This window comes from Phacochoerus africanus, chromosome 6, assembly GCF_016906955.1.
Source record: "Phacochoerus africanus isolate WHEZ1 chromosome 6, ROS_Pafr_v1, whole genome shotgun sequence".
Taxonomy (NCBI): Eukaryota; Metazoa; Chordata; class Mammalia; order Artiodactyla; family Suidae; genus Phacochoerus; species Phacochoerus africanus.
Genome location: NC_062549.1, coordinates 38865879 through 38876316, shown reverse-complemented (window position 1 = coordinate 38876316; position 10438 = coordinate 38865879). Strand labels below are relative to the sequence as shown.

The following is a 10438-nucleotide window of genomic DNA, read 5'->3' as shown; positions in this document are numbered from 1 at the left end:
CAACAAGATACAAGCAGATAGGGAGAAAACCACATCCAACTGCAAAAGAACCTCAAAACCGTGATAGTTACACAAGTGACCAAATGAAAGAGGAAAGACCTAGGCCTTCACTGGGGACCGGCCCGGTGGGGGGTGGGGGGGAAGATGATTTATTTATTTACACCCGGCCGGAGGCGCCAGCAGCTGGCCGGACCCTGCGGTGACATCACGGGACCCGGGCGCCGGTCACGTGGCTCGCTGGCCGCCCCGCCCCCTCCTGCTCCGCCTCCTCCCGCAGCCTTCGGAGCTCAGGGTCCGGTCGCTGCAGCAACTCCGAGCTCTCGAGCGAAGCGCGGGGCGAGGGCTGGCCAGCGGCTAGAAGGGCCAGGAGCCGGAGTCTTGGCGGGAGCGGCCGAGGAGCCCCCAGCAGCCGCGCGGCGGCCCTGAGCTACGCGGCCGAAGCTCCTGCAAACTTGGGCGCGCGCTCACGCCAGTGGGCCGGCGGTCGGAGCGATGAAGATGGTGGCCCCCTGGACGCGGTTCTACTCCAACAGCTGCTGCCTGTGCTGCCATGTCCGCACGGGCACCATCCTGCTGGGCGTCTGGTACCTGGTGAGCGCGGCGAGCCCCGGGGCGCACCTGCGGGGGAGGAGCGCTCGCGCTCCTGGGACCCCAGCCCGCGCCCCCACCTCAGTCTTCATGCCCCCTGTTTGGGTCCCGGCGCGGCTTCGGGGTTGGGTGACGCCGACGCTAATCCGCCTAAAGTTATATTATTAGAAACTTGATTCTCTGGGCGAGCCTGTCCCGATGTCCCCTGTTCGGCCAACCTGTGGCGGGGGTGTGCCCAGGGCCCAGAGTTCGGGACCTTTCGGGGGTGCGGATGGGCCTGGGGCGTGCAGAGCAGGGGAGCTCCGCGGTTTCCGGTGAAAGTGCACTTGGTCGGAGAACTCTGATGTTATCCTCGGAGCACGTGCTTTCTTTCCTTTCTTCTTAGCATCGGTTGGGCTTTGTGTTTCTAGGAGTCTCAACAGCCTGGCGGTCGCTGGGTTCCTTGTGTTCCCCCCAGTCGTCGGTCGGGGCTGCGGACTCGCGTGCCCATTCTTCCTGCCCGCACCTGGCCTCGGAGTTGCTGTCCAGTCTCCTGCGCACTTTCGCATCCCAGTGGAAATGATTGGAGGCTCTTGACCCACACGTTTGTTGTAAAGCCCTTATTCTAGGAAGGGATTTACTGTTGCAATCTGCCCGGGGCAGCCATTTTCCACCCACTTTGCTGCCCATTTCCAGGTGATCCCTATACCTTCTTCGCTGACACCGGAGGCAGATCCGTTTTTGTTTTTGTTTTTTTTAATTGGAGCTTTCATTTATTATTTGTGTGGAGAGCAGTGATTATCAGGAACAGGGAGGAAATCTAATGGTGTCTAATTGTTGGCACCCCAAGACTGCACCAACACTGAGTAGGATTCCACTGCATTTTGGTTTTTGTCACATCGGGATGGAGAGTTATACCCTAGCCACTTTGTAGTGAATACCTCTGCATCATGAAGGAGTACCTTAAAAAGAGTCGTTAGATGGCATATAGCCCTTTTGAGTGGCAATAAATGCTTGTCTTCTTCGTCATCAGGATTTTTCAGTCGGGTCATATTCATTTTTTTGGTATAATATGGGCATTATGTCAAATTGTGTACTCTCTTGTTATGCCGTTTTAAGCAAAACATGTCGCTCCCGGGCATATGGTGTTCTCTGTGCTATTTATAGTTTCAAGTTTTCTTTAGTGGGTGCCTATCACAGCCCACACAATAGAAATATTTGGCCTTAAAAACTTTCAAATACATCTTTGGTATGTGTGGGTTCTTACTGTGTAGTGTGAATGCAGATAGAACATCTGTGTGTTGGTTCAACCCTAATTTTGCTAAAAGCTGAGAAATCTTTGCAAAAACTAAAAGTTACAGCCAACGGATCATGGGTGGCCTCAAAATAGTGCTTTTATTGATGATTGAGAGAGACAATTTTATCCTCTTGTCCTCCTTGAAAATCTTTAAATTTGCAGACTTGCAAGTCCATCAGGAAATGTAATTTGTAAAATCTAGGGCACTGCATTAGGCAAATGTACAACATGATCTACAGGAAAGATAAATCTACTTGAGCTGTGTTGTTGGCCGTAATCCAACCAGACAGCTTTGGTGTGATAAAAGGAGGGTCCCCTGCCTGCTTTGTCTCCTGTTGGAGCTTGCTCTTTGGGGAAAGTAGTTGTTGGTTTGCATGTTTTAGCATTTGGAAATTAGGGCTTTTTGAAAGATAATTAGGAAGCTTTCTGGCAGATGTGAATAAGCATGCCGCTTTAGGTAATTCTGAAATATGGGAAACCTGGCTTAAGGATTGGTAATCTTTATAAAAAGTCTTTTGCGGTTCAGAAAACAATTTAAGCTTTTTTTTTTTTTTTAATAAATAGCGTTTGCCTTGTAGCTTTAAATATAATTTGGTTATCCAAAACTTTTGATTTACATAAATGCTTTTAGGATGAGGGCACTGAGGAGAAGGCATCCCTTCCTCTGTCCCTTAACTTGTCACCTACCAGACCCCTGGGTGAGATGGGAGTCACTTACCAGAAAGGGGGAGATTTTTCAGGGAAAAAAAGAAAAAAAAAGGAGATAGAGGTATTGATATTAAAAAAAGAGTCTGCTAGAAAGGGTCTTCTCTAAATAGTGGCCTGCCCTGACAGGTAAAGTGGATCTTTTTTAATCCCTTTTCTCATTGTTTCCTGCCCAGACCTTTTGCTAAGGTCCTGTGTGGCAGGCACTGTATTAGATATGTCGGCTTAAAAAAACCACACAACATGGATGCTGTGTGTTGAGTTTATTCATTTCTGAGAAACTTCTAAAGAGGTAAAGGAGCCAGGATACGTAACATAAATATGTATTTTTTTCCTTTTTGGCTGGAAAGAAAGATGTAGTCGAACATCAAAAGATGCCTGCTAATCATAAAGGACAGGGATCTCAAGTTAATGATTTTGGAGTTCCCACTGTGGCTTAATAGGAATGAATCGCACTAGCATCCATGAGGATGCAGGTTCTATCCTTGGCCTCGCTCAGTGGGTTAGGGCTCAGTGAGTTATGGATCCAGTGTTGCCGTGAAGTGTGAACTGGTGTAAGTCGTAGATGCGGCTTGGATCTGGAGTTGCTGTGACTGTGTTGTAGCCCAGCAGCTACAGCTCCACTTCTAGACCCCTAGCCTGGGAATTTCCATATGCCCCAGGTTCGGCCCTAAAAAGACCAAAAAAAAAAAAAAAAAGTTAATGATCTTAGTGCTTTTCTGTGTATGGGAAGACGCAACGATCTGGGGTCGTTGTAATTTTTCCTTAGACATGTATCTGAAGTATCTATGGGCAGGTGTCCAAAGTCCAGAATGCTTTTCCTTTTCTCCATCCTGATTTCCCCTCAGGCCCACAGTCTGGGCCACTGCAGTGGCTAGTGGCTTGATCCTTGTAGAACGGAAGTAGCAGACAGCGTTTTTCTTTACGATGCCTGCAGAAGCTTGATTTTTACATATTCTAAGTGAGCTGGATTTTCTTATTCCCATTTGATAGATGAGAAAACCGAGGCTAAGAGATAAGTTTGGCTTTTGGTCTGAGTAATGACTTAGTCACTCAGTTTCCACTATTTTTAAAAGATGTGTGTATGTTTTGGATTTGCCTTTGAATTATAAATTTTCCTTTAGTCCAGTAAAAAAGTGTATTGATTTCAGGTATTTTTTATTAAGGATCACTTTTTGTTTGGCTTTGCTATACTTTTTCATTTCTTTTATTGAGGCGTGGTTTACAAATGGTGAAATTCACAGATATTAACTGTACAGTTCATTGACTTGACAAATGCATGCACCTTTGAAACCTACACCCGTAGGGAACATTTCCCAGAGAGCCCCCTTGTGCCTCTTCCTAGTATATCCCCCCATAGACTCTCCCACCCCAGAGGTGAGTTCTGCCTATTCATATAAATGAAATTATACTGTGTATTCTTTTCTTTTCTTTTTTTTTTTTGGTGCACCATTCCTGGAAGGACTGCAGTATCAGGTTGATGTGTGGAGCAGACAGAGCAAGCTCCTGTTTCCATCTGCTAGTTCCAAAGATGTATTTACTATATAGTCCTTGGCTACAGGTTATATCAGATATATATTTTTCTTTTCTTTTTTTTTTTGTCTTTTCTAGGGCCACACCCACGGCACATGGAGGTTTGCAGGCTAGGGGTCTAATTGGAGCTGTAGCCGCCAGCCTGTGCCACAGCCACAGCAACGTGGGATCTGAGCCGTGTCTGCGACTAGGGCTCGAACCCGCAACCTCATTGTTCCTACTTGGATTTGTTAACCACTGAGCCACCATGGGATATTTGTTTTTTGTTTTGTTTTTTTGTCTTTTTGCCATTTCTAGAGCTGCTTCTGTGGCATATGGAGGTTCCTAGGCTAGGGGTCTAATCGGAGCTGTGGCCACTGGCCTACGCCAGAGCCACAGCAACGCGGGATCCGAGCCGCATCTGCGACCTACACCACAGCTCATGGCAACGCCGGATCCTTAACCCACTGAGCAAGGGCAGGGACCGAACCCGCAACCTCATGGTTCCTAGTCAGATTCGTTAACCACTGCGCCACGATGGGATATTTGTAAGAACAGATAAGATACTGCACTTGATTTTAGCCAGAAGGCTGAGAAGTGATATATATATTCTTTTGTATTGGATTTATTTCACTTAGCACGATGTCTTTTAGATTCAGTTATGTTTTTGGAGTGTATCAATAGATGGTGCCTTTTTATTGTTGAATATTATTTAATTGTATGAATATACTGCAGTTTGGTTATCCATTTGCCAGAGAATGGGCATTTGGGTTGTTTCCAGTTTGGGGCTGTTAAGCATAAATCTGCTCTGAACATTCTTGCAAAAGACTTGGTGGACATATGTTTTTGTTTCTCTTGAATAAATACCTAAGGGTGGAATTGCTGGTCGTCATGCAGATGTGTGTTTAACTTTACAAGAAACGGCCAGGAGGTTTTCCAAGTTGCTGTTTTACACTCCAATCAGTAGCATATGAAGTTTGAGGGGGCGTGTAGTGGTAGCTCCTGGTGGCTTTAGTTTATGTTTCCCTTACGGCTACTAAGGGGAAACAGTTTACCTTTGCTTCTTGACCAATTGTATATCTTCCTTTGTGAAGTGGTATTTATTGCCTTTTTTTTTTTTTTTTGTCTTTTGAGGGCTGGTACTATGGCATACGTAGGTTCCCAGGCCAGGGGTTAAATTGGACCTGTAGCTGCTGGGCTGTGCCACAGCCGCAGCAACACAGGATCAGAGCCGGGTCTGTGACCTCCACCACAGCTCACAGCAATGCCAGATCCTTAACCCACTGAGCGAGGCCAGGGGTCGAACCTGTGTCCTCAGGGATACTAGTCAGATTCTTTTCCACTGAGCCATCATGGGAATTCCAATTGCCCTTTCATTAAAATTTTTAACTTTTAATGTATTCTTAATTTTTTTTTGCCCTTTTTTTTTTTTTTGGGCTGCACCTGCGGCATATGGAGGTTCCCAGGCTAGGGGTCAAATCAGAGCTGTGGCTGCCAGCCACAGCCACAGCCACACCAGATCCAAACCATGTCTCCAGTCTACACCACAGCTCACGGCAACTCCAGATCCTTAATCCACTGAGCAAGGTCTGGGATCAAACCCGAATTCTCATAGACAGTAGCCATATTCGTTACCACTGAGCCAAACGAGAACTCCTGCCCATTTATTAAATTGGGTTTTGTCTTTTTTTTTTTTCCTTATTGATTTGTAAGAACTGTGTATTTTTGGAAAGCGGTCACTCATTTATTAAATATGTACTTTGTGAATATTTTCTTTCAGTGTGTGGCTTGCCCACTCAATTTCTTAATGGTATACTTTAATGAACTAGATTTTTTTTTTTTTTTTGTCTTTTTAGGGCCGCACCTCTGGTATGTGGAGGTTCCCAGGCTAGGGGTCCAATTGGAGCTGTAGCTGCTGGCTTACACCATAGCCACAGCAACGCCAAATCCTTAACCGGCTGAGCGAGGCCAGGGATCGAACCCTCAACCTTATGGTTCCTAGTCAGATTTGTTTCTGCTGCACCGCCATGGGAACTCCAGTGAACTGTAGTTTTTAGTTTCAGTTAAGTTCAGTTTGTCTTTGTATGTGTGTGTGGTCAGTACTTTCTGTGTTATAAGAAATCTTTGCCTACCCTGAAATTGTAAAGCTATTCTTATATTTTCTTCAGAAGTTTTATGGTTTTAGCTTTTGTAAATGAACCTGTGATCTATCTCAAATTAAGTTTGTGTTATGATGTGAGGTAGAGGTTTGTGTTTATTTCAAAAAGCATTTTAGGAGTTCTCTTGTGCCTCAGCAGGTAACTGTCTGGCGTTGTCACTTGTTGCTGCAGCGGCTGTTAATGCATGTCCATGTGTTCCACACACAGGCCAAACAAACCAGAACACCAGAGCTTGCAGCAGAGAAAGGTTTATTGTAGGCCCTGGAAAGAGATGGGTGGCTCATGCCCCTAAAATATCCCCAGTGCCCCAAACCGAAATTGCAAAGCATTTTTAAAGGCAAAGTGAGGGAGGGGCATGATTGATTGTTGCAAACTTCTTGGTGCAAAAATCCTTTGTTCTTGTAGCAGTTCACAGAGGGCAGGTTGCAATGTTCTGGGAAACCTCCAACAAGATACATGTTACACTTGAGAGAGGAGCTAAAACAGAGGATATGGGGGAGGGGTCTGGCTCCAGAAGTCCTCAAAGTGTCCTGCTCCGTGACACCTTCTGGGTCGCTGCTGTAGCACAGGTTCCATCTAGGAACTTTGATATTGCTGCAGGCACAGCCAAAAAAACAAACAAACAAAAAAGTTTAACCATCAAACCTAAAAACAGTTGCTTTATTATATAACCTTTAATAACTGCAAACGTTTTGAGAAAGAGAAGTATGATGCTTAAACTTTACAGAATGAGGACCTTGTCCTGGTTTCCAGAGGAACCATGATATGAAGAGAAATACTTGAAGCTGAATGATTGCTTTGCAGACTTCTGGGGTTTCCTCTCTTTCTTCAGCAAAACTTAATATGCTAAGCCTGACTCTATTAACTTCCTCCCGAAATTTGTTTTATCTCTAACTCCCAGATGGATGCCTCTGTTCCCCTTGCCATCTGAATCTCTTCCTTTATTCCGTCTCCATATCCTATGGATTTTTGCTCAGCCTCCTGATTTCCTTCGTATTCTGCCTGTTCTTATTCTTGCTACCATTTCCCTCCTTTAGGCTCCCAGTAGCACTCACTTGGCTATTTTAAGAGTAACATAACTGGTCTCCTTGCTCGTAGCCTTGCCATCAGTAATCCTTTTAACCTCCCCCCTGCACACCCCATTCTATTCCAGATGCTCTTCCGAGAGGTATTTCAAACACAAATATGAGCTTGTTGTCTTACTCCTAAAAATGTAGACTTTCTGTCCCAGGGAGATGTGCGTATTTCATGACCTGTGTGTTTCAGGTCAGCTCAAATTGGTTTATACCATTAACAAATGCAGTGGTTTCCACCACATCTCTTTCCCCATTTCTCCCATCCCTTCCCCTTTCAGATTATCTCCTTTTTTTTTTTTTTTTCTGTCTTTTTGCCTTTTCTAGGGCCACTCCTGTGGCATATGGAGGTTCCCAGGCCAGGGGTCCAACCCGAGCTGTAGCTGCCAGCCTATGCCAGAGCCACAGCAACGCAGGATCTGAGCCGCCTCTGCGACCTACACCACAGCTCATGGCAACACCGGATCCTTAACCCACTGAGCAAGGCCAGGGATCGAACCCGCAACCTCATGGTTTCTAGTTGGATTCATTAACCACTGAGCCATGACGGGAACTCCCAGATTATCTTCTTTAGGATACCAACCGGCCACCAGTACTTAAACCCTGAGGCCTGAGATTCATCCAGATTTGAGACAAACTAAATTATCTGCCCACCTCTGAACCAAGTTGGCCAAGGTTGTGGAACTAGAATGTACAGTGGATTTAGGCCTGGGATATTCGGCCCTTGAAATGTTGATTAGGAGGAATGTGAGCCGGTGGTGGTATTAATTTAAGATACCAGGTTGAGAGCGGAGGGATGAGGCATCAAAAATTGTCGAGGTTGGAGTTCCCGTCGTGGCGCAGTGGTTAACGAATCCAACTAGGAACCATGTGTGGGTTCGATCCCTGCCCTTGCTCAGTGGGTTAAGGATCTGGCGTTGCCGTGAGCTGTGGTGTAGGTTGCAGAAGTGGCTTGGGTCCCACGTTGCTGTGGCTCTGGCGTAGGCGGGCAGCTACAGCTCCGATTAGACCCCTAGCCTGGGAACCTCCATATGCTGTGGGAGCGGCCCTAGAAAAAGGCAAAAAAAAAAAAGTCACTTTGGTTATTATTAAAAAAAAAAAAAAGAAATTGTTGAGGTGGAGGAACGAATGTTTGGAGGGCAATGACAAGATCCCTGCTGCACTCCTAATGCCAAAGCCCCCATTACTTTGGAATAGGTTTTGCTATCAGGACCTGCATTTCTCCCTGCACACTCAAATGTACCTTTTCTTTGGTCATTCCTTCCATTATTTTATCAGGTGATTTTCTTCACGTGCGCACATGTGTGTGTGTGTGTGCGCGTGCGTGCGTGCGCGCGTGCACGTGTTTTTTTTGGCCACGCTTGCAATATGTGGAAGTTCTGGGCCAGGGACTGAACCCACGCTAGTACAGTGACAACACCAGATCCTTAACCCACTGCGCCACAAGAGAGCACCTTCTCAGTGTATTTTAAAAAGTAGTCCTGGTGGTTGGAAGAATTTGTCATTGACACCTGGGTTGGGTCCCCCCTAGTGCATCTTATCCTTTTTATCATCATCTAAGTGTTTTTTAGGAGGCTAGTCATTCAGCAAATACATACTGAAAGCCTCTTTGTGCCAGACACTATTCACAGGGGAGTTGGCCATATATCAGATTATAAAGGATGAACGAGCACAGAGTAGCTGGTCTCGTTGGCTTTATGACCTGGCCTGTCAAGTAATCAACTGGTTCACTTTGAAAGTCACAGCTTGCTTGTGACCCAGGCCTGGTGGGTTCTTTTCGTATCCTTAGGAGTTCTGGTGCAATAACTATTGATTTTTGTCTGGATAGTAATACTGGGTAGTAAAACTGCCATCTTGCATTTGTTGCGTGATTGATAGTTTTCAATGGACTTTCACGTTTGTTCTTATTTAGACCTCAAAGCAACCCCAGGATCAGGCACGGTAGGTGGTGATATGCTTGTTTAAGATGAATGGTTTCCTTCCAGATGTCAGATTCTATAACTCGGTCTATAAATCCAGGGCAACATAAGGGCTAATTTATAATACTTCCGTAATCCTTCTTAGTTGTTTTCCCTACTATATTAGATTGCACAAGACTAGAAGTCTAAGCTCAAGAGTATGGATTTTATTCTGTAGGCAGTGGGGAGGCACTGAAAAATTATGAACAGGGGTGATGGGGTGAAAGCAGTTTTTGAGGATGATTGAAAGGGCAGGCTGTTTTAGCTGGCTGGGAAAACAGGAAGGTGTGGTACAGCCTTCTAGATGCGAGATGCAGCAGTGTCAGCTCTCCCTGGCACACAGTCTCTCATTTGCTAAGGGTGCACATGATGCGGAAGAGAACTTTTACCAGTTTAGTCATTGATACAAATCTCTCTTGCCATCCAGATTTTCTCCATCTGAATTCAGGAATCAATCAGATGTGGACGAAAAGGGATACTGGATTTTTTTTAAATTTAATTTTTAGAATTTTTAAGTTTTTTATTTTATTTTTTTGCTTAAGGCCGCACCAGCAGCACTCCCAGGCTGGGGTCCAGTTGGAGCCACAGCTGCCAGCCACAGCCATAGCCACTCGGGATCCGAGCTGCGTCTGTGATTGACACCACAGCTCACGGCAACACCGGATCCTTAATCCGCTGAGTGAGGCCAGGGATCGAACCTGCATCTTTATGGATCCTAGTCAGGTTTGTTAACCACTGAGCCATGATGGGAACCCTGATACGGGCTTTTTGAGAGATGTCTAATGGGCCCTCCTTTAAAAGTATATGCCTCCCCAACCCCGAAATATAAAGGATCAAAGGAAGTTCTATGACATTTTCTGGTGAAGAGTTCAGTGATATTTAATACTTTTTAAAGCTTTTATTGCATGTTATAATAGATGTTCATTGGGCCATTGTAAAGACAAGCTGACCAAGAAATGAATAAAGACTGCCAGCAAAGCGTTTTATAATGCCGGTCTCTCCAGGACCCACTTTAGATACATCTGACTTAACAAAGCATCACGTATGAAAGTGGTTAACATGAATTTTGCACTGCAATGTGTGTAATGACTAAATGTGTAATATATTTGTTGTGTCAACTTTGATTCATGCAGTGAAGGCAGAGATCGCATTTCTCCCTCCCCACTG

At 45.4% G+C, this 10438-nt stretch overlaps 1 protein-coding gene across 1 annotated transcript in view; it reads left to right on the top strand.

Annotated features, from left to right (window-relative positions):
- Positions 1 to 256: 256 nt before the first annotated feature.
- Positions 257 to 10438, top strand: part of LAPTM4B (lysosomal protein transmembrane 4 beta) — an 84358-nt gene continuing 74176 nt past the window's right edge. The window contains exon 1 of the mRNA XM_047783554.1: positions 257 to 591. Coding sequence (XP_047639510.1) covers positions 493 to 591 — 99 coding nt within the window. The 5' untranslated portion in view covers positions 257 to 492. The remainder of the gene's footprint in view (positions 592 to 10438) is intronic.